The sequence below is a fragment of the Trachinotus anak genome, unplaced genomic scaffold (genome assembly GCF_046630095.1).
Source record: "Trachinotus anak isolate AG129_WGS33_773 ecotype Australia unplaced genomic scaffold, CSIRO_AGI_Tana_v1 ptg000026l, whole genome shotgun sequence".
Taxonomy (NCBI): Eukaryota; Metazoa; Chordata; class Actinopteri; order Carangiformes; family Carangidae; genus Trachinotus; species Trachinotus anak.
This window is the reverse complement of record NW_027273877.1, coordinates 12,516,936-12,540,233: the sequence shown is the minus strand read 5'-3', so window position 1 is coordinate 12,540,233 and position 23,298 is coordinate 12,516,936. Positions and strand designations below refer to the sequence as shown.

Below are 23,298 nucleotides of genomic sequence, written 5' to 3'. Positions count from 1 at the left end.
GATTGCTTGGCTCTGCTGCCTCTCTGTAGAAGTCAACACACACCACTGCATAAAACACATCTGGCTCATTGTGGTGAATCAGTGGCAGCGCCCACGTTGATCCATGAACAAACTGTCCTCAGGTTTTCACAGAAGGTCCTCACAGAAACATGACACTGAGCTCTGGTGTGTAGAAGAAGACTGAATCCTCCCATTCTGCTCTGATAGATTCACACCTGTGTTCTTGGCTGAAGCTGAACATTTCCTGATACGACTCTCCTCTACAGCAACAAGAGAGAAAACACCTGGGACTTTCTGTCTCATTCAACACAATCTATGGAAAGACTTTAAAGCTCCACCATGACACTTGAAAAAACACAAGTTCACTCTTCAACATGAAAAGTTCAATAATCAATAAAGCTCAGCCTTGATCAGTTCAATACACTCAGGGGTTTACATCTCCACTCTTGGTCTGCTTTGACCAGTTGAGTCATTTCACTGATGTGATGACTTTTCTCTGCTTGTGCAGCTGTTACATTCTGTTTGATCATGAACCATTATCCCATCAGTGTTTGTTGTTTCCACAGTGGCTGCTGTTCAGCTCCACTTTTAAAGCAGCTTTCATTGGAGCCCACTGTTTTTGTCTCCTGTGATTTAAGGTGGGGGGGGGGCGTCCCCTAACATCCTCCATGCTCATCATGACTTCAATCATCTCTGGACAATGATTCTGGTCTTATACAAACTTTACTAAACACCTGCTAGAACCTGCTTGACATGAAACAATAATTCTCATCACTCTCTCTCAGACCTGCAGAGTTTCATGGGAATCTTTGTTGTGCAACCTGCTCTCCTGTAACACTGTCACAATGGACAGTTTCAACAAAGCTGAACCAGAGACATCATATTTTTTCATTCACACATTCTTCTTCCTCAGAAGAACCTGCTGCCTACATTACCCACAATGCACCCCAACCACCAACCCTCAGCTGTTAAGGCTAAGGTGTGTTATGCAGCAGAGGTGAGGGGGGGCTACAGAGGTCTGATGTCGTCTTCAGACTCCGCCCACACTGACTCAGGTGACATCACCTGAGGACATTTATCAGACTGCACAGCTGGAGACAATAAAGGTTTAATACTACTGTTTTCTCATATGCAGGTGTCCTCCCCAACACCTGGAAACACCTGGAAACACACTCTGAGGTGTAAGATCAGTGGAACTGCTTTAATTAGTTTGATCAGGTTTAAATTAAACCAAAAAGATTTAAAATAACACAGAACATTAACAAATCAATGAAGCATCCAACAATTATTACAAATAAACAAAACAAGTGTTTTTATGAACTTAACAGCAACAATCACAACCAACTGAAACATCTACATTTTGGTGCTCACAGCATCTACAACCCCTCCAGAAAAAAACACAACTGACCTTTGATTGTTTCAAAGTAAAACTAAGAATAATGAGAATAAATGAAAACTGTTTTTATCTGAATTTGACTCAACTACTGATCTAATCTACTGATTGATAATTATATTGATCATGTCTGGACTCACTGAGCCTTCCTGCAGTGCCTCACAGCTGGGATCAGTCTCCATCGTCCCTGATCTGATGTGTTGTACTTCCTCAGGTCCAACTCATCCAGAACCTCCTCTGACATCTGCAGCATGTAGGCCAGAGCTGAGCAGTGGATCTCAGAGAGTCTCTTCTCTGATCTGGTCATTGACTTCAGGAACTCTTGGATCTCCTGATGAACTGAGTGGTCCTTCATCTCCATCAGACAGTGGAAGATGTTGATGCTTCTGTCAGGAGAGATTTTATCACTGTTCATCTTCTTCAGGTTGTTGATGGCTCTCTGGATGGTTTCTGGACTGTTCTTCCTCTGACCCAGCAGACCTCCTAAGAGTCTCTGGTTGGACTCCAGAGAGAGGCCATGAAGGAAGCGAACAAACAGGTCCAGGTGTCCATTTTTACTTCTGAGGGATTTCTCCATGGCTGCCCTCAGGAAGACATCCAGGGTTAAATCAACATGTTGTTTTCCCAGGAAGTTCCCCAGGACCTCTTTGTTCCTGTTGGTGTAAGAGTGGAACATGTAGACTGCAGCCAGAAACTCCTGAATGCTCAGATGAACAAAGCAGTAGACTGTTTTCTGGAAGATCACACTCTCTCTTTTGAAGATCTCAGTACAGAGTCCTGAGTACACCGAGGCCTCTGTGACATCCAGACCACACTGCTCCAGGTCTTCTTGGTAGAACATGATGTTTCCTTTCTCCAGATGTTCAAACGCCAGCCTCCCCAGCTTCAGAAGAACTTCCCTGTCAGCCTCCATCAGCTCCTGTGGACTGGTCTCATGTCCCTCATCATACTTGAGCTTCTTCCTCTTTGTCTGAACCAGCAGGAAGTGTGAGAACAGGTCAGTCAGGGTCTGGGGCAGCTCTCTTCTCTGCTCTGTAGTCAACATGTGCTCCAGAACTGTAGCAGTGATCCAGCAGAAGACTGGGACTTGACACATGATGTGGAGGCTCCTGGACTTCTTGATGTGTGAGATGGTTCTGCTGGACAGCTCTTCATCACTGGATCTCCTCCTGAAGTACTCCTCCTTCTGGGCGTCAGTGAAGCCCTGTACCTCTGTTACCCTGTCAACACATGTAGGAGGGATCTGATTGGCTGCTGCAGGTCTGGAAGTGATCCAGACCAGAGCCGAGGGAAGCAGGTTCCCCTGGATGAGGTTTGTCAGCAGCAGGTTGACTGATGACGTCTGTGTGACATCAGACACAACCTCCCTGTTGGTGAAATCCAGTGAAAGTCTGCTTTCATCCAGGCCGTCCAAGATGAACACAACTTTACAGACAGCCAGCTGCTCTGCTGTGACCTTCTGTAATGTTGGATAGAAAACATGGAGCAGCCTGAGAAGACTGTACTGCTGCTCTCTGATCAGGTTCAGCTCCCTGAACGAAAGCAGAACCAGCAGACTGACATCTTGGTTCTCCAAGCCCTCTGCCCAGTCCAGACTGAACTTCTGCACTGAGAAGGTTTTTCCGATGCCAGCGACGCCGTTGGTCAGTACCACTCTGATGGGTCTCTGTTGGTCAGGTAAGGCTTTAAAGATGTCGTGGCACTTGATTGGAGCGTCATGGAGGGTCTTCATCTTGGAAGCTGTCTCCAGCTGCCTCACCTCATGTTGGGTATTAACCTCTTCACTCTGTCCCTCTGTGATGTAGAGCTCAGTGTAGATCCTGTTGAGGAGGGTTCCACTTCCTGTTCCATCACTTCCTTCAGTCACACGTTCACATCTGCTCCTCAGACTGATCTTATGTTGATCTAAAACCTCCTGCAGACCACTATCTGCTGAAAGAGAAGAGACAATGTCAGACTGAAGACAGAGAATCTGAGAATCTGCTGATCATTTTCATCAGCTACAGAAAAACTAAAGAGCAGCAAAGAAAAGCTTTTTAATGTTGTGCTTTGTAGAATCATCTGAAATGTCAGTGCTGTGTGATAGAACAACTGACACTGGAGAAAACAACAGGTCCTGGTTTCAGAAATGAAGACATCAGCAGACACATGTTCAGTCTCACTTTGTACAGTGCTGCTCTGACTGGCTGTCTGCAGTCCAGGTCTGGTTCTGGGTCTTTGTCCACACTGGGGACAGGAGGGGTCTCCTGAAGACCCAGACTGGTCCCAGTATGAGGTGAAGCACTGTCTGCAGAACCAGTGTCCACAGCTGGTAGAGACTGGATCCTTCAGGACGTCCTGACACAGAGCACAGCAGGACAGCTGCTCCTCCACAGAGACACCACTCCTCTTCCTCCCTCTGTGAAGACATGTCTTCATCACTAACATGTCACAGTCAAATATGTCTAATAACTGAATCATCTTCAGCTCAGTTGACAGTAGAAACTGTCTCTTACTGTGAGTCTGAGGGTCCAGGTTCAGGACTGAAGTCTGGAGGAAAAAACTCTTTGGACCAGTCACTCTTCACAGACAGACAGCTGGATCCTGGAGATTCTGTTCTCAGTCTGTGGTTCTGACCTCTGCAAACACAAACATGTTTTTATTCATATCACATCAATCACTGATCAATTGTCTGATGACAGAGTCATTGTGAAGATTGAAGTTTTCATTCTGAATTTATGAAAATTGAAAAACAACAGTGAAATTACTTCTTGAAAATTTCACATGTTGAATTCACTTTTAAAAATTCAGATACATAATTTCAATGAAAAACAAAACCAGTGGCAGAAATTCACAGATTTCAAAATTGAAAGTCTGCTAAGACAGATTTGCTTCCCTACACTACAGACAATAGAACTGGTGGTAAAGGCGGACTGCAAGCTGCTGAGACGTGCTGGTCTCATTCGGTCCAGCAGGAGGGTCCTCACATCGAAAACATCGGAGCAAATATTCAAAAAGGAATCATTTGGATGAACTGACCACATCTTATAAATCTAAACAGTCACGTTCTCACCTGGAAAAGTATGAAAACTTGTGAAAGTGATATGTAAACAGTCCTAGGACCAAAGTTGTAAGAGCTTTGAGTCTGGATTGACCGTGGATAACGCCGGGTTGAGCTTTTATTTTGGTACTTCCTCTGACCAGCAGTGTGAATTCGCATATTACCTAAATATTAAGTTTCAGTAATGTTTAGATTTAGCATTCAAATTTAGATTTAACATTTAAATATAACATTAAAGTTGGCTAAATGTGGTGAAATGTTATTTCAGTATGAACCACTTTACAATCAGCGGCCCATATTACATAGAGCCTGAAATCTGTATAAACAGCTGACAAATATCTAGTTTGATGTTAAAGAGGCTCAGTCATTTCTTCCAACAGCTGCTCACTGTAGTTTGGATCAAACTAACTGTGGAGAGTGAAGCTCTGACATGTGAAGCTCATCATTCAAGCTGTAAAATGATCCTGCAAAGTGTGGTCAACTCTGTTAGATCCCAGCTCATCCAGGTTCACCAACACACTGCTCTCTTCTTCTGTGGCTGCTTCTCTGCTCCACCACGGCCCTTTAATTACTGACATCTTTACATCTCTGTCATGTTCATCAGCTGCAGCAAAAATATGCACAAGAAAAAAGTCAAACTCTTCTTTGTTGGGATCATTTCACAAGAAACCAGATCCTCAGCAGTCACTGTTAATACACTGATATGTCAGGCAGCTGGTTTCAGGGTGGGCGGCAAGATGGCGGGTTGAGCAGGTGCTTTTTTCAGAGCTCCTCAAACTAGTCCCAAAACTTTATCCTTCATTACTAACTGTCCAATCCAATGTGCTGAAATGAGGAAACAAAAGATAATTAAACCCACCACGCTAAGACTGGAACCGCAAAAACAAGAATCTTCATCTAAAGGGGAAAGAAAAGACGGCAGGCGAGACATGGAGCACGACTATGCAATGGACGTTACTCTGCTGAGTAAGTGTTGGAATTATTATACATAAAAGTTATCTTACATTTGCTTACACTGTTTAAGAGTTATACATATGCCTGTGTGTGTGTGACTATGTAGAATGTTGTGCAAGCTGTCTTTCAGATTCATCAGGAGGACTCATGCAGAGTCAAGGACGGGGCACAGAGTGAAACCACACTGAAGAGATAAACATGAAACTCCTTTAATTAGAGCAGAGGGATGTACTGAGAAACTATGCCACTGATAGAATAGCACGGTCTTAGACCTTGAACACACCTGCTAGAATAGAAAACTTTCTCACAACGTTTTACAGATAAGGAGTGCAGCCTGTGTTTTCCCCATCCCTTAGAGGCTGCATCTCTCATGTAACTAGGGACCACCCTAAGGAAATAAAAAAGAGGAGACGGCAAGATGTACTCAGAACGGGTTGGAGAGTGTAACTGAGTACATCTCTGTCCGTTCTCCTCGCGAGTAAAAAGAGCTCTAACTCTGTGTCTTCTCTCTTTGTATTTTAATAATGTTTTGGGATGTTTAAACCTGACATTAACTTGGTCCTTCGAGCCGGATACCAATAGACCTGAGGATTCCAGCGGGCGGGGTGGACACCAGGAAAAAACCGTGGCCACGGTGAACTCCATAGAGTGAGTTTTCTTAAAGACCCTTTCCGGGACTGGGAGTTCCGACCCACTGGCTGGAATCCAACGGTTGACGGTAGTCCGAGAGGGAAAAGACATATCGGTGAGTTACAGTTTTCTTTAAAAAAGAGAATGACTGAAGGTCATTGCGCGCTTAGAGAAAAACCCTGAATATCCTAGGCACTGGCAGGTGAATTAGGACGACGGAGTCCTGTGACACAGTTAAATTCCGCGTGGGACGGCGGAGTCCCCTGTAAGGCAGTGAAATTCCGTGTGGGACGGCGGAGTCCCCTGCAAGGCAGTTAAATTCCGCGGGACGGCGGAGTCCCCTGCCAAACAGTTAAATTCCGTGGGACGGCGGAGTCCTCTGATGCACTTAAATTCCGTGAGAAAAAGAAACGCAGCGTAAAAAAAACCATAAAAAAAACTGAATGAGTGATTGTGAGTGTGATTGGAGATAAAATACCACTAGGTGCTTTGTCTCATACCAAAAGGCAGGAATCAAACAGTGGACTTTTGTGGATGCAAAGGCAAGAATTCTCCAGTCTAAAAGAGTTGAAGTGAGAATTACCACAGAAGGAAATTTGAATCACTGTCCTGCTTAATTTCCCAGTGTTTAGAACACCCTAGGTGTTATTACACTGGACTAAAACACATATAAAATGGGAAAAGGAAACAGTAAATATCAATCTAGAGAAGCATTGCAATGCAAAGATTGGAAATATATCGAAATAAAAGAATCTGCAAAAGGTAAAGTACCTTGAAAAATTGATTAAAAAAAATATATAATATAACTATAATGGTAAATTGAGTTCTCAGAAATTGGTTGAATTACAAGAAACAATTGCAAAAGCTAATAAAAATAATCTAAAGAAAATGCGCAAAGATGGATATGAGGATGTTAAATACTGGCTGGAAACAGCACAGATCAGAGAGGAAGGTGATAGGAAGGCTAAGGGAAAAGAAGGTGATAGGAAGGCTAAGAGAAAGGAAAGTGCAGAAATAGAAAGGAGCAAACAGGTAATGTTTCATAGAAAGGAGGATGATGAAACAGCCTCCAGTAGGCGTAGGCAACGTAGGTAAGAAGGAGCTGAGGAAGTGTTTGAGGAAGAAAACGCAGCAGCAGTAGCAGCACCGACACAAGGTGAACATGTTAAGTTGAATAAAGGATTGTATCCACCTTTACCTCCAAATTACGAGGAGGTCACACCACAAAGACAGACCAGGGCTACAGCAGAAAAATCCGCCCCATGGTCCAAGACCCTGGGCAAAATATTTAGTCCTGAGCCACCATCTGCTCCACCCTTGTTACATGTAAATGAGGCAGACGCCTACCCAATGATTGAGGTAGAAAATCCTAATGCTGATGAAAGAAATAGAACCATTCTGGTATACCGAACCTGGACGGTTGACGATGCAAAAAAAAGCTATAGAGGGCGTAACATCCTACAAAGAGGATATACGCCAATTTGTGATTGACATGGAAAAATTGAGAAAGTCATACCATTTAAATGGACAAGAGGTGCAGCAGGTGTGGATGCAGGCTTTTGGTTCAGACTGGCATTACATAAGCGGAAACTGGGACCCTTCACATGATGGTGCAGTCATGAACCATGACTCTCAAGAGTTAGATAATCGGGTACGTGCCCTGGGGGAACGGGCAACAACAAGGTTCCTAAGAAAAGCAAATTATACAGAAATAGGTAGAACAAAACAACTAGACAATGAAAGTTTTGAAGTTTACAGAGTAAGAATGGAGAAAGCGTTCAAAACTCATAGTGGACTCATTGATGACGGGGGGGACAATGGTGTGTATAAACAACAGTTGAAAAATGCCCTGCATGCTGGCTCAAGAGATGGCTTACGCCATTGGGTAGAGAAATTGTTACAAGGAGTACCAAACGAACTATGGTCCAAGGGACCATCTGATATAGGGTTAATAAAAGGGGCATTACCTGTACAAATAAGACCAAAAACTGAGTACAGACCATGCATTAGACAATATCCCCTTAAAACAGATGCACAGGAAGGCATTAAACCAGTAATAGAAGATTTCATCAAGGCTGAAGTAATAATTAAATGTGAAGACTCTCCTTGTAACACTCCCATCTTCCCAGTTAAGAAGCAAGCTCCATCTACAGGATGGCGCATGGTTCAGGATTTACAAGCAGTAAATAATGCAGTTATTCAAAGAGCTCCATGCGTTCCTGACCCGTACACTTTGCTAAACTCATTAAGATCAGATGCTAAGTTTTTTACTGTGGTAGATATCAGTAATGCGTTCTTCTCCGTTCCTGTAGATAAGGAAAGTCAATTTTGGTTTGCTTTTACATTCGGAGGACAACGTTATACATATACTAGATTGCCACAAGGTTATTGTGAAAGTCCCACAATATATTCCCAAGTGATGAGTGCTAGCATGTCCAAATTCCAACCTCCAGGTGGCAGCCAAGTATTACTTTACGTAGATGACGTACTGCTGGCCTCCCCCGATGAGGAAACTTGTAAATTAGATACCATAGCGTTGCTAAAGCATTTAGCTAAAGAAGGTCATAAGGTCAGTAAAAATAAGCTACAACTATGTAAAACACAAGTGAAATACCTAGGTCATAATTTGAGTGCAGGAGGAAGAACTATTGTGGAAGACAGAAAATCAGCAATTCTACAAGCACCAAAACCATTAACAAAGAAACAAATGATGTCATTCTTAGGATTGACAAATTATTGTAGGAATTGGGTTCCAAATTACGCTGAAATTACAGCTCCATTGAATAAACTTATGTACGAAGAAAGCATCAACATGACAACTCCACTGAAGTGGACTGAGGAGGCAGAGGAAGCATTTTGTAAAATCAAACAAGTATTGGTTTCCAGTACGGCCTTAGCATTACCAGACTATAAGAAACCTTTTATACAAATGGTAGATTGCAAAGGCTATTTTATGACTTCTGTACTGGTGCAACAACATGGACAAAAGATGAAACCAATTGCTTACTTCTCCTCCAAATTGGACAGTGTGGCATGTGCTTTGCCCCACTGTGTACGAGCAGTAATTTCAGCGTCTATGGCAGTTGAAGTCAGTGCAGGAATAGTATTGTTCCATCCACTAACACTTAGAGTTCCACATGCAGTTTCTGCACTCCTCCTGCAGACAAACATGACATTTTTGTCACCAGCTAGACATCTATCGTGCATGTCAACATTGCTATCGCAACCTCACCTAACAATTGAGAGATGTACAACCTTAAATCCAGCTACATTGATGCCACTACTAAGTGATGGCACAAAGCATGACTGTCAGGAATTAGCTGAAACCATGACTAAAAGCAGAAGTGATCTAAAAGACCAACCTTTAGGAAAAGGGGAAGTTCTTTATGTTGATGGTTCATCAAAAAAGAACGAACAAGGGAAAACCTTAACAGGCTACGCTGTAGTAAAACGAGATAAAGTATTAAAGGCTGGACAGCTACCTTCAAATTACTCAGCACAAGCAGCAGAACTAGTAGCACTAACTGAAGCATGTAAGCTAATGAAAAACAAAATAGTAACGATCTATACTGATAGTCAATATGCTTATGCTATAGTGCATACATTTGCTCAATACTGGCAAAACAGAGGAATGGTGACCTCAGTAGGGAAACCTGTGACACATGCTCAGTTGTTAACTGAATTATTACAAGCAGTAAAACTTCCTAAAGAATTAGCAGTATGCAAATGTGCGGCACATACTAGAAATAAAGACATAGTCTCATTAGGAAATGCATTTGCTGATAAAATAGCTAAAGAAGCAGCAGAAGGCACACAAGTGATGAGTTTAGAACAAAGTGACTCAATAACAGTTGATGTGCTAAAAGATATGCAACATCAAAGTCCACAAAACGAAAAAGATCAATGGATAAAAAATGGTGCTAAACTAACTGACGACATCTATAAATGACCAGAACATAAACCCATCCTACCAAAAAGTCTATACAAATGGGCAGCGATATTGAGCCATGGTTCTACACATGTCTCAACAGGAGGGATGGTAGGACAGATACAACAACATTATACTACCTATGGGTTTAACTCGTATTCAAAAAATTTTTGTAAGGCATGTTTGATATGCACTAAACATAACTCACAGGGAAATATGAGACCAAAGAGGGGTAAGTTTCCAACGCCTCAATATCCGTTCCAAATAATCCATATGGACTTTATTGAACTTAATCAAAGTGAAGGAAAAAAGTTTTGTCTAGTAATAATAGATGCATTCTCCAAATGGATAGAGTTGTTCCCAACTAAACACCCAGATGCTCTAACAGTAGCAAAAGCATTATGTAAGGACCTTACCAGGTATTGCTAACAACTCCTACTGCGGTTAAAATAGCGGAGAGAGGTACCTGGATACATCTAACACACTGTAAGAGAGTCATCTCAGCTGAAGATTCCGATAGGGGAGGTGAGCAAGAGTCTGATAATAGGGTGGTGCCAGACGGGTAGAGTCTGGTAAGACCTGAAAGTCAGTGAAAATTTTCCAAGACACCAAACCAAGTAGAGGATAACCCTTTAGCTGAAATGGCTCCAAGATGGCTAAAACAGTCTATCTGTTGTTGGATAACAACTGTGTTTTTTATCTGAAATATATATAATATATAATATATAAATATATCTTAATAGTGTTGATGAATGGTTTCGTGTCACAACTGGAGTATCTGGTTATAACAACAACTGGCTATTAATGATAGAACAAGCTGCGAATCTAACAAAAACAGATTGCGTGGTCTGTATGGGTCCAAGGCCCATACTCCAGATAGTACCAGCTGTTATCTCTGATGAGTGTATCTTTGACGTAATGAGTAACACTAATCCAAAGGCTGCATGCCAGTCCTGGGATGAAGTGTTCCCCAATACTGGGCCTGAAAAGAAAAAAACAATATTCTCAAAAACTGTGGCGCCAGGTAATTTCTCTTGTATTAATAGAACTGGTAATGGAGAACAATTAGGAAATTTGTCAAGATCATGGTGTGCAACTACACTGACGGTATCAGCGCTTTTCACCCCAGTGTCCCGTAGTGACATCTGGTGGTGGTGTGGAGATGACAGAATCTTTGACCGTTTACCCGTGAATACAACAGGATACTGTGCCTTAGTGTCATTACTCCTTCCAGTGTCTGTTTACCCAATGTCCACTGCTCAATTGATTGATACCTTGTCAAGTGTAATGCCTGAACAATGGCGCAGACACAAACGTTCTACAACCTGGTTGTCTGATAATGACCCGACTTACATAGACGCAATAGGAGTTCCACGTGGGGTACCTGATGAGTATAAATTAGTTGACCAAATTGCAGCAGGGTTCGAATCTTTTATCTGTTGGTGGTGTACGATTAACAAGAACATTGACAGAATCAACTACATCCACTACAATGTTCAGAAACTTGGAAATTGGACTCAAAGCGGTTTTGAGGCCGCTCATGGACAATTGTCATCAACGTCACTCATGTCTTTCCAAAACAGAATAGCTATGGATATGTTGCTTGCTGAAAAAGGAGGCGTTTGTGCGATGTTTGGCGAACAGTGTTGTTCATTTATACCAAACAACACCGCTGCTGATGGCAGCCTGACAAAGGCCATTGAAGGCTTACGCACTCTTAATAGCAAGATGAAAGAGCATTCTGGTGTCGACACCACGATGTGGGAGTCATGGATGGATGCCTTTGGAAAGTATCGAGTGTTAATTTCCTCAATTTTAGTATCATTGGCTGTGTTTGCAGCAATTCTGACATTGTGTGGTTGTTGTTGTATTCCTTGTTTGCGTTCTCTGCTTAACCGTCTCATTACCACAGCTATATCACCTATGGAACAACGTGTGGCGCAGCTGTATCCCCTGCTAGGTACAGACCATGACTCCGGAGAGGACGAAGATGACTCCATGCATCTTCCTGATCTCTTTCCCGATCCAGGAGATTATGAGTAAAACCGTCGTTTGCATGCAACATTTTCCTCTGAGTATAAATGTATTTGTTCTTATAACAATGACCTTACAGCTGAAAATCTAAATGAAGTGGCTGAAAATAAGTGATATGAGAATTTAAGCAAATATATGATAAACAGGAGGGAAATGTTGGAATTATTATACATAAAAGTTATCTTACATTTGCTTACACTGTTTAAGAGTTATACATATGCCTGTGTGTGTGTGACTATGTAGAATGTTGTGCAAGCTGTCTTTCAGATTCATCAGGAGGACTCACATGCAGAGTCAAGGACGGGGCACAGAGTGAAACCACACTGAAGAGATAAACATGAAACTCCTTTAATTAGAGCAGAGGGATGTACTGAGAAACTATGCCACTGATAGAATAGCACGGTCTTAGACCTTGAACACACCTGCTAGAATAGAAAACTTTCTCACAACGTTTTACAGATAAGGAGTGCAGCCTGTGTTTTCCCCATCCCTTAGAGGCTGCATCTCTCATGTAACTAGGGACCACCCTAAGGAAATAAAAAAGAGGAGACGGCAAGATGTACTCAGAACGGGTTGGAGAGTGTAACTGAGTACATCTCTGTCCGTTCTCCTCGCGAGTAAAAAGAGCTCTAACTCTGTGTCTTCTCTCTTTGTATTTTAATAATGTTTTGGGATGTTTAAACCTGACAGTAAGATACAGAAAGATACAGCTCTCAACGAAGGCGGACGCATCTCTCCCTCTCTCCTCTCCCTTTTCCTGCTTTGCTTCTCTCGTCTCGTCCTGTCTTGTCTAAACCTTGGAAGCCTCTCTCCACACTGCTCTCTAAATCTAAAATCATGGAATTGGTCAACTGGTCTCTCAACGCAATTGACAGGATCTTCTCGACGAGAAGCCCGGGTTCAGGGGAACCTGTCTGCCCTGGCTACATGAGGGACTCCTGGGAGCAGTGGAGGGTCGTGTGCCTGGCGATTCTTTCCGTTGAGGACATCGAAGATCTCTACATATTCGGAATTGTGATATCAGGCTTTCTGCTGATTGGATTAGGCATTGCCCTGGTGTATCGGAAAATTCGGAAGACGGTGACAGCAGTCCAAATCCCCACGCTGCCCGACATAATTGATGGAGTGAGTAAAGCTATAAGCACTCAGACTGTGATTGTGAACCGCAACTTGGGAACCACCTTGGAAGGAGCTGTCAACACCCTGTCTGTGGTAATAGACAGAGCTATTAATGCTTAGACTGTGGTTGTAAATCCTTGGCCAAGGCCGGTGCTGGAACAACTCCCCCATGAGATCGCTGCAGTGAGACGCTCTCTACTCCTACCCCCCCCCCCTCTTCCACGGACACCTGTTGATTGTTGACCCCGTCCGGGACCCGATCAAGGACGTCTCCATGGCAACTTGCTATGTTATCGCGATGACACGCTGCGAAATGAGGCACTGATTGTGAACTAGACGAAGTGACTCTCCAGGCCTATGCACACACACACATTCACGGACACTTATGTACATATGCAACACACCCCAACCCCCAACCCAATCCCACGCCTTCGCCGCTTCTACCCCCACAGTGCAGCGGGCGGGGTCTGCTGGCGGCGCCGTGACGGCTGCGGCTGGCTGCCTGTCTGCGCTGGAACACCTCCTCCCGCCTTCCCCGCACCCCTGGAGCAAGTTGTTTGAGTCATTATGTTGTAAAATGTGCTTATATATGCTTATGTTGCCGAGGTTTTTTTTACCAAATCCACACTGTACCCCCCCCCCCCCCAGGAGTATAGTTTTTTTTCTCCTCTACTTTCCACTTGTTTCCCCCCCCCCCCCCCTTTTTGCTGCGCACTCATCCTGTTATGTCTGTCTTATTATATGTTGTATGCCCTATGTGTAGACGGGGTGATTGTTGTAATTTCGCTGCAATTGTACTTGTACTGTTACAGTGACAATAAAGATCATCATCATCATCATCATCATCAGAATGAGGTGGAGTCTGCAGATCAAAGGACTGGAAGAGAAAAGAGATGAAAATGTCAGAGCACAAATCATCCAAATCCTCAAGAGACTTGTCCCAGAGACGGAGTCAAAGATGGAGGATGTGGTGGACTCTGTGCATAGAGGAGGAAAAACATTACCGTTACCGTCCCCCAGTGATTATATTTTAGTAAGAGGAGACTGGAACATGGCTCCAAATGAGCTGGTTGACAGCTGCCCTCCAGTGTAAGTAATGCAGTGTAAGGACATTGTTCAAGGTTTTATGACAGATAATTTAACTGATGTTTAGAGAAGTTTAAATTGGGGGGTTAATAGTTCCACATGGTTTAAGCCTCATGGAAGTAAGCAAATAGAGAAATGATCACTGGTTGGTGAGTGATAATATTCTGAGCTACACTTCACAATCCAAAGTTTCCAAAGCACCTTGTCAGATCATTGTCTTGTAGATCTTATCTTAGAACCCACAAGGAAAGAAATTAGAAAGAAAGGATCATGGAAGTTTGATGCCAGTTTGTTAAATAAGGAAGAATATTGTGATAAAATAAGAGAAATAATGAGGTATATTGAAAATAATGATTCAATTGAAGGTAATATTTGCTAATTGGAATTTATTAAATTCAAAATGAGAGAATTTACTACAAATGTTTGTAAGGAACTAAAGAGGAAAAAGTATGAAAGTAATTTTCTCCAAGAAATATCTCAGTGTTGTAGGAAACAGATCTAAACCTTCAGGAGAAAAACAAACTGATGGAGTTACAAACCAAGTCAGATGATCTGTGTCTTGAAAGTGTCTGTGTCTTGTGCCTTTATAAGATCATGAGCCAAATGTCTGGAGGCAGGTGAGAAAAACTCCTCATGTTTTAGTCACTTAGAGAAAAGTGGACAACATAGAAACTCAAATACAAGTCTACTGATAAATGGAGTCCAATGCAAAGAACCAGAGAGTTCAGAGAAAGAAGTGTTGACGTTTTCCTCCGATCTGTGCTCCTCACTTTACTCTTTAGGTGATGCTGTCACCTTCTCTGATAAAATCCAGGATGGTATCCCACGTATTGAGGATCCTTCAGGGATTTGTGTGAGACACAGTTAAAAACTGAGGATTTGGACTCAGCGATCCTGAAGATGGCTTCCTACAAATCTCCAGGGACAGATGGCTCACACCTCAGTTTTATCAGCTCTTTTGGAAAAGATCTAAGAAATGTATTATTTAAAGAGTGGATAGAGAAGAATGAACTGATGTCAAGCATGAAACAATCAGCCTGATTCCTAAATCAGGTAAAGACAAAAGAAGTTTAGATCATTTCAGACCAATCACTTTGTTGAACACTGACTATAAAATACTCTCAGGGGCTGTTGCTGCCAGACTGAAGACAGGTATTTGGTCCATAATTAGTGAAACACAGTCAGGATTTTTGAAAGGAAGGTCACTTCATAATAACACAAGGCCTGTATTAGATATTCTTGATTGTAGTGAAATAATCCAAGAGAGTGGGTTTATTTTATTTCTAGATCTTTACAAAGCATTTGATTCTGTCCAACATCAGTTTATACTGGAAACTTTGAGGTTCTTTGGTCTTGGAGAGACATTTATTAAGATTATAGGGCTGCTGTACAATGGAGTATACAGCTGTGTTTCTCTAGGACATGGCACTTGGCCACCTCTGTTTGTAATGGTGGCAGAGATGTGATCTATTCTGATTAAAACAGTGACGTTGAAGGTTAAATGTGATGGATAAACAAATAATAAGAAGTCAGCTGGTGGTTGACCCAACTTTGTTCTTATAAAATGAAAATCAGATCCTTTAGCTTTGCAGTCAATCAGTTCTCCAAAGCAGGTTCAGAAGGAGGGGAAATCTTTAGGAACTGTTGTTTGTAGAGACAGAATTATGAGTGAAAAGAGGAATATCTGTAACAATATGGAAAAGTGTCAGACAGTTCTTCACAGATGGCTGCAGAGAGATGTCAGCATGTCTGGGAGGATTTTGTTCACAAAGATGGAGAGTTTGTCCAGACTGATTTACCAGCTCTCTCCTTCCCCATATCACCGACAATGATCCAAACTATAAATAAAGTTCATTTAAGTCCAAATGGAGAAATAAATGTCAGTATATAAGGAGAACTGATATAATTAAAAACTATGAAGAGGGGGGAGCAAATGTGATTGATTTTGATATTCTGAGTGGTGCCTTGAAACTGAAGTGGTTACAGTCTTTCATCTTTTTGGTTCATTGTCCCTGATGTGATTTTCCAGAACATGGGAGGAACAGACTTTCTACTACGCTGTGACTTTGAATTTAGCTCATTACCAGTCAAACTCTCCACTTTCCATCAGCAAGCCCTCCTCTACTGGAAATTAATATACAGACATAATATGACACCACATAACACACCTGTGTGGAACAACACATATGTTCTACACTGTGAAAAATCAGTGGATTTAGATGAGAATCTGAAGGAATCTGGGCTGCAGCTCATTTTCTGGATGACAGTGGAAATGTGTTACAGCACGAGATGTTCTGTGAGAAATTCCAACTCAAATGTTCTGTTCAGACATTTAACAGATTGATTAAAGCCGTACCAGTCTCTTTGAGATCACTGGTTAAATATCTCTCCTGGGCTGACACAGTTCTGCAGCGCAGGAACTGACTTTTGAGACAGTGAATGTACAAAGTTATTAGAAACAGTCTGTTATAGGAACGCTACCACAGCCCAGTTAAAAGAAATTCTATACTGAGGGGATTTGAGATTGAGGAGGTGAAGGAGATAAGGAGAAGATATATTTCACTTCCTCTCCCTCCTGAAGTGAAAGAGGTGAACTTTAAAATCTTAAATGAGAACAAACAAGTTGTGAAGACTGAGGTTTAATCTTGATGTGAAGAACTGTGTGTTCTGTGAAAATGAGACTGAAAGCTTGGAACATTTATTCTTCCACTGTGGATCAGTCTTTCTGGAGCGACATGTGGAGCTGGACACAGTCCAAGAGGATCATTTACAAATGCAGGTACTTTAAAACCAAACCATGTATGAATCATTGGCTGAATGAATTGAAATCACTATGCAAGTCTCTGAAGCTGATAAAGAATGATAAGAAAGCCCTGAAGTTAGTTTATTCTCTTGATTTATTTCAATGAATCTTCTTCTTAATCTTTTCATGTATTTCTGTTTTTTTCTCTTAAACTTTGACTTTATTTATTTAATGTGCTTCTGCTCAACCTCAGTTTTTCCCGTGAATAAGCAAAACTGCCTTGATTTGTTTATTAATAAAGTTTATTTCATAAAAAAAAGAAGTGACATCACTGCAGGAGCTCAACACACTAAACACTGTTACAGAGACAGTTTGGAGGTTGACAGGTTTGTAGCAGGTCTCTTACTGTGAGTCTGAGGGTCCAGGTTCAGGACTGAAGTATAGAGGTTCATTTTTGGACCAGTGACTCTTCACAGACAGACAGCTGGGTCCTGGAGACTCTGCTCTGTCCTCCTCTTCCTCCACACAATCACTCATCTTCAGGACTTCAGTCAGTCTGAGAGGGAAACCAGTAACACTGACTGTGAGCTCACACACACAAGAGTCAGGACAAACAAGCTGCTCAAGAGAGACACACACACACACACACACACACACAGGTTTTCCTCTCAGTGTCTCTGTGTGGACAGAAGTTCACTGTGACTCTTCTTCCCTCCACAGTCCACAGGGACAAACTGACTCAGAGACTTTGACAGTAAAATAATAATAATGTTGTGTTAACACTCACCTGCCTCAGCCTTCAGTTTCCCTCCTTCTACTCCGTCCACTTCAAATGGAGTCTGACCTCACTGAACACTTTCACTTCCCTCTGCATTTACAAGAAGACACATGACTGTGTGTGTGTGTGTGTGTGTTTGTGTGTGTGTGTGTGTGTGTGTGTGTGTGTGTTTGTGTGTGTGTGTGTGTGTGTGTGTGTGTCACTATTTCAACAGAATTATCTGCCATCATGCACCAGCCCCTACTCCAGCTGCAGTGTCCAGCAGCTCAGTCAAAGCTTCCAGCCACCAACTGAAGCTGGTTCCTACCTCCACTGAGCCCAGTGTCCACCAAGTGTCCTCGCCATGTGTCTCAGCTCATCCCAGCCTGTGTTCCAGCCTTCTTGTCTCATCGTTGGCTCCTCTATGGTCTGGAATGTATCCATCCCCAGACCTGAATCCTTTGGCTGCACCTGGGATTGACGGAGGAGTCAACACAGGAAAACATCCAGTCCTGTCTGCATGGGTTGGAAAGAAAAGAGGGATTCAGCTTTGGCCTCCACAGACAAGAAGTTTCCAAACTGCTGGATAATCATCACCTGTCGTAAAAAAGATAACACAAAATAAAGAACACAATTAATGAATGTAATGCAACAATTTACTGAATCAGACAATAGCATGTATTGATCAGATTATTTAACGCTTGCTATTTTCAAGAGTACAGATCAGTTTCATTTCATTTTTTTTTTTGTGTTTACATGAGTGATTGTGTAACAAGATGATGAAACAGACGATTATGTTGAAATCAAGCATTTTTCTGAGCTAGAAAACAAAACATTTAAAATGAAGCATTTTCTGAACTTTCAGGAGTTTGTATGAATCCTGAACTTCATTCCTGCAGACTGGTGAACCCCTCTCTCCCTTCAGAACAACTGCTGCTGACTGTTCACACTGAGCACTGAGCATTGTTCATGAACTATGTCTCGACTACTGTCCATCAAATAAAGCTGCTCAGAGACTGAGTGGGCTCTTTACTGCGACGTGTTTGTACAAATCCATCACTTTGTCCAGTTGACTTCTGACTGTTTATTAGAAAGCTTCAATCAAAGTACAACGTTAAACAGAAAATATCGGAGCCTGCTCACCCTCTTTGTCACAAAAAACCTGCCACTCAAATGGACGGGCAAAAAAACCACACCCCCACAGCCTGCCACCGGAAATGATAGTCAAATCAACATGCAGCCTAAACAAAATGAACAACACAGGCTCCTCTGACCTGAGTGGGTGAGTGGGTGGGTGACCTTAACCATTATGTTAAGATATAATGACAATACAACAATAAAAATACAGTGTCAGTCAATCTCAGTGTTTACCTGAACTTACCTTTGGTGAAATGTGTGAACTCTGATGGTTGCCAGTGTTTGCCCTCCCCAGGGACGGAGGCACATTTGATTGTACAGATCCACAATCTCCTCCTCTCTGAGTTTTCTTTCTCTGACAGGATTCTGTAGAAGCACAAGTCAGACTTGTCTCCTCGTCTGTTGGTGCATCCAGCTGCACAAAGACTGTTCTGGCCAAATGAACCAAAGAACCTTGTAATGGAAGGAAGCATTGGGTGCGTTGGAGATGGACTTAAGCTGACTTCACCTGACTTGATAGTCAACGTGATCTACCAGTGACTGCAGGGGTGGAGTATAAAACCACTGCAATATGTCAGACTGATTTATGTCAACATGTCAGACCGTTTAGCAAAACCTATAAACTCTGTTTACTCACCCAAACACGTGGTTCTGAAACATTTTCAGGCCAAAGACAAGTTTACACCAGTCTCTGACACATGAAATTACATTTAGTAGGGATGTCATGACAACCACTGCAGTAGCAAATGGTACGTTTTTTTTCCCCTACAGTGTTGTCGGTACTGTAAATGTCGTAGGTACTGGAGATCTGATTCTTCCAGGACTGACGAGAGACTGTTCCAAACTGTTCTAGTCTGACATTAAACTCAGAGAGAAGAAGAAGACAGGTACAGTAACAATAACAACATGTGGAATGACAGCAGCAGGTTCAGGTGCAGCAGCAGGTCCAAAAAAAAAAACCATACCTGGTGTCTGCAGTTTATGATCTGACTCCGATCATCAGGACAAGTTGTAGAGGAGCAGAAGTCAGTGTGTAAACGGAGCCACAGGAGGAAACAGCTCAGAGACAGACATCAGATCTGTACAGAGTTCAGGCTGAGTGAGTCTCAGTTGTTCACTTTATATTAACAACATGTCGTCAACATGTTCATGATCTCAAATTACACCTGAAACGATTCCTCACAAAACTGGATTAATGAAAGTCATGGAGGCAAATTCTTTGTATCCAAGCTTCATTTAATCCATATGACGGCTCAGTTCTCTGCTTACACTGTTGATACATGAGGGAGGGCAGACGTGATTTGATGGAACAGTTTGGAAAATGGAGAAAAAGAAGGAAAAGAACGAGGCGTGAGGTGAAGAGACAGGCCAGAGATGGGATCAAAAAAAAACTCTATTTTAAAACAGAACTAGCCTCATCCAGAAGAAACGATCCTGCCAGAACTTGTTTGGCCTCTTACACCATGCCACAAAGTGAACCAAGAAGACAGTAAATACTTTACACCGGAACTGTAGTTAGGTTAAAACCCACAGTTCTGAAAGTTAAGCTCTATCAACTTAAAGGCAGGATGTTATTATTTTATTTATTTTTATATTTTAGCCTTATTTTGCCTTGTGTGCATTTAGGAAATGACTATTTGACAATTTGAAATGACTTACCTTAGAACTTCAATTAGAAGCCGAGTCCATTTTACTGTCCTGGTGTGGCTGCACAGTTTGTCAAATAAACGCAGGTCTCAATTAGACGCCCGGTTCTCTGGATGTGTCGTCCCTGTCAGTTATCTAATTTGTTCATGCAAATAAAGGTTTAAATAACTATGGCAATCTTCAGCTTTCGTCCTTTCTAAAGTAGGCTACCTGTATTTAATATGGTCCTCTCTCTCTCTCTCTCTCTCTCTCTCTCTCTCTCTCTCTGCATGTGGTTGTCCTAGATACGCTGTCTCTCAGAGCTAGATCACATGAATTTGTTGTAATATGTTTTTGGATAGCCTGGTAATATTAACAGGAGTATTATTCATACTGATTTAATTAATCAATTTGACAGCATTTCCCATAATTCCTGTGCATGAGTTTTGTGCTGATGGAATTAATGGCCTGTCCCATGTAGACACCTGTCCCAAATATAGGTCAGTGGAATTCAGTGACCGAAGCAGATAAAAGCCCGAGCTATCAATTTAAGTTTTATGGTTCTTATTTTTTATGTATTTGTTTTTGAATTTCAAAACCAAGAATGTAACATGGTACTTGCACATGGCTTTAGTTTTTACAGATAATATTGTATAATTCCTGTAGAGGGTTTTTCTGCTGATGGAATTAATTAAACCTTACCTAATTTAGGCTAACATTAGCTAATTTAGGCTACTGTTAGCTTGTTTAGGCTAACGTTAGCTTGTTCAGGCTAACATTAGCTTGTTTATGCTAACATTAGCTAATTTAGGTTTCCGTTTGCTTGCTTAGGCTACCGTTAGCTTGTTTATGCTAACATTAGCTTGTTTAGGCTAACATTAGCGTGTTTAGGCTAACATTAGCTTGTTCAGGCTAACATTAGCTTGTTCAGGCTACCGTTAGCTTGTTCAGGCTAACATTAGCTTGTTCAGGCTAACGTGGCGACAGCTCATCATGTGAGCTGGGAGCTTATAACATTAGCAGCTACAGTCTCCACTGTTCAGTCTGTCAGAATATAACAGTGACTTTTAAATGAATATTTTCCCTCCATGACTCTGTCCCCTCGTCGCTCAGTTGAACTCCTGCTGGACACTGACTGTATGGAGGTGTGTGTACATGCTGCTGACCTGTGTGGAGACATTTGTTTCTTTTCCCCTCATCAGGTAAATATTCTTCTCAGTGTCCATTAAACACTGGAAACACTTGCACTTTAACTGAACACGCTCAAAAGAATTCAGCATTATAACATCACTCACACACTAACAGTGGAGGGCGTCTCCTGCCGGCAGCTGTGGTAACTCCAGTCTGCTTCTCCAGCAGGATCATGGTTTGATCTCTGGATCTGGATGATGATCTGCTGCCATGTGACCCAGTTATGTTCGGCAGTCACTAGTTCAGTTGTATTGTGCACCACCCACTTAGGTGAGGCTGGGTAAGGTCACTATATGTCTGCTTAGGGGTTAGGGTGGGCTATACCATATACACTATCTGACTATCAAGTGGTTGTTCAGTTATTTCTAGGTGCTGCAACTGTCTTTGTAAAATGTTACTTAGTTTAGTCAGATTTGAAATGTGAAACCATCTCCCTCAGTTCTCTGCTCCCGTTTTCTAAGTGCTTTCTGTCTCATTCATTGTGTGACTCTTACATTGTTGGTCCCCTGGTGAACACTGGTGACTGTGTGGGAGGGTTTGCGTTGTGGCCTACCTCAGTGACTCTGTCTGCTCTGGACTTATCTTTTTCCTTCCTCTGTCTCTGAAGTCTTTGCCTCTCCTCTTCATGCTCCTTCTGCTGCTCTGTTGGTTGCTGTGACATCAGCAGCTGCCTCCTTGTCTCCATCTCTGTCTGCTGTAATTAACAATGTCACTCATCAGCTTTATTTTCTTCACTGAGCAAAAATCTTTCTTACCAGCATTTCATCATTACACTGTGGATCAGAAACAGAAATGTAACTGTAACTGACATGTTTCATATCTAAACTCATAACCCAGCAGTGTAGCAACAAGTGCAGTTAATACAACATGACAATTCATCACAAGGAGCTCAAAAGAAGCTTTTTCTGTCACATGAAAACTTTTTTGTGATCAACAAACTGCACACAGGAATTAAAAAACAATGCAGTCACATGTAATAAAATACTTATTAAATAATCTTTATTTTTCATGTTATCGGTTAAAGAAACTGCAGAAAGTCACAAATGCAACAATTTCAAACCTTTCATGTGAAATTTCTTCCAGAGCAAGTAAATCTACACAGTTTTCCACACATGCAACTTAGACAACAAGTAAAACAAAGTTTTCTCCTTCAAACTGTGTTGTACAAGAGGAAAAAGTACGTTGGCATCTCCTGATTACAAACAGAGATGCACATCTTAATATAATGTCTGTTGGATTGTAACTGATGAAAAAAGTGAGTCACTGAACAGGAAAACACAGGAAAAGTAAATTCTCCTTTTCCACAACATGAAACAGTTTGACCAAAGAGAAATAAGAGAGTGAAGCGAGGAGGTCTTACCTGTCCACAGGCCAAATGTACATAGGACTGTAGAACTCTACTGTCCTGCAGATGATATGCAAATGAGCCTCTATGATGTCAGAGGACGTCACAACATGAGCATTCTATTCCAGCTGTCAGTTCTATTGTCAATGAATTCCAATCATATTATACAGTGAAATCATGTAGAGCACATTTCTTAACAAAAGTACAGGTGAAATAAAGTTCAATAAAATATATAACACAATTTATAACATTTATTTACTGTATTTATAAGAGACAATGTACAATATTAAATATGGGGCTATCTGATGCAGTGTA

General features: G+C 41.9%; 2 protein-coding genes across 3 annotated transcripts in view; both read right to left on the bottom strand.

The window, feature by feature from the left end:
• LOC139609622 (protein NLRC3-like) overlaps positions 1-23,298 on the bottom strand; it is a 248,792-nt gene that overhangs the window by 135,345 nt on the left and 90,149 nt on the right. The window lies entirely within an intron of this gene.
• Positions 1,530-17,464, bottom strand: LOC139609948 (protein NLRC3-like). The gene is made up of 4 exons (XM_071465019.1): positions 17,334-17,464; positions 3,889-4,011; positions 3,556-3,785; positions 1,530-3,325 (listed from the first exon to the last, which is right to left on the bottom strand). The coding sequence occupies exons 1-4, from the start codon at positions 17,462-17,464 to the stop codon at positions 1,530-1,532; spliced, it is 2,280 nt and encodes a 759-aa protein (XP_071321120.1).

Excerpts from the sequence above, each read along its gene's own strand:
- LOC139609948 (XM_071465019.1), bottom strand. The coding sequence starts at position 17,464 with ATGAGTGATTGTGTGGAGGAAGAGGAGGACAGAGCAGAGTCTCCAGGA. Across the intron at positions 4,012-17,333 it reads CCTGGACCCTCAGACTCACA|AGGTCAGAACCACAGACTGA; the intron begins GTAAGAGACCTG and ends TTGTGTTTGCAG. Across the intron at positions 3,326-3,555 it reads TCAGAGCAGCACTGTACAAA|CAGATAGTGGTCTGCAGGAG; the intron begins GTGAGACTGAAC and ends CTTCTCTTTCAG.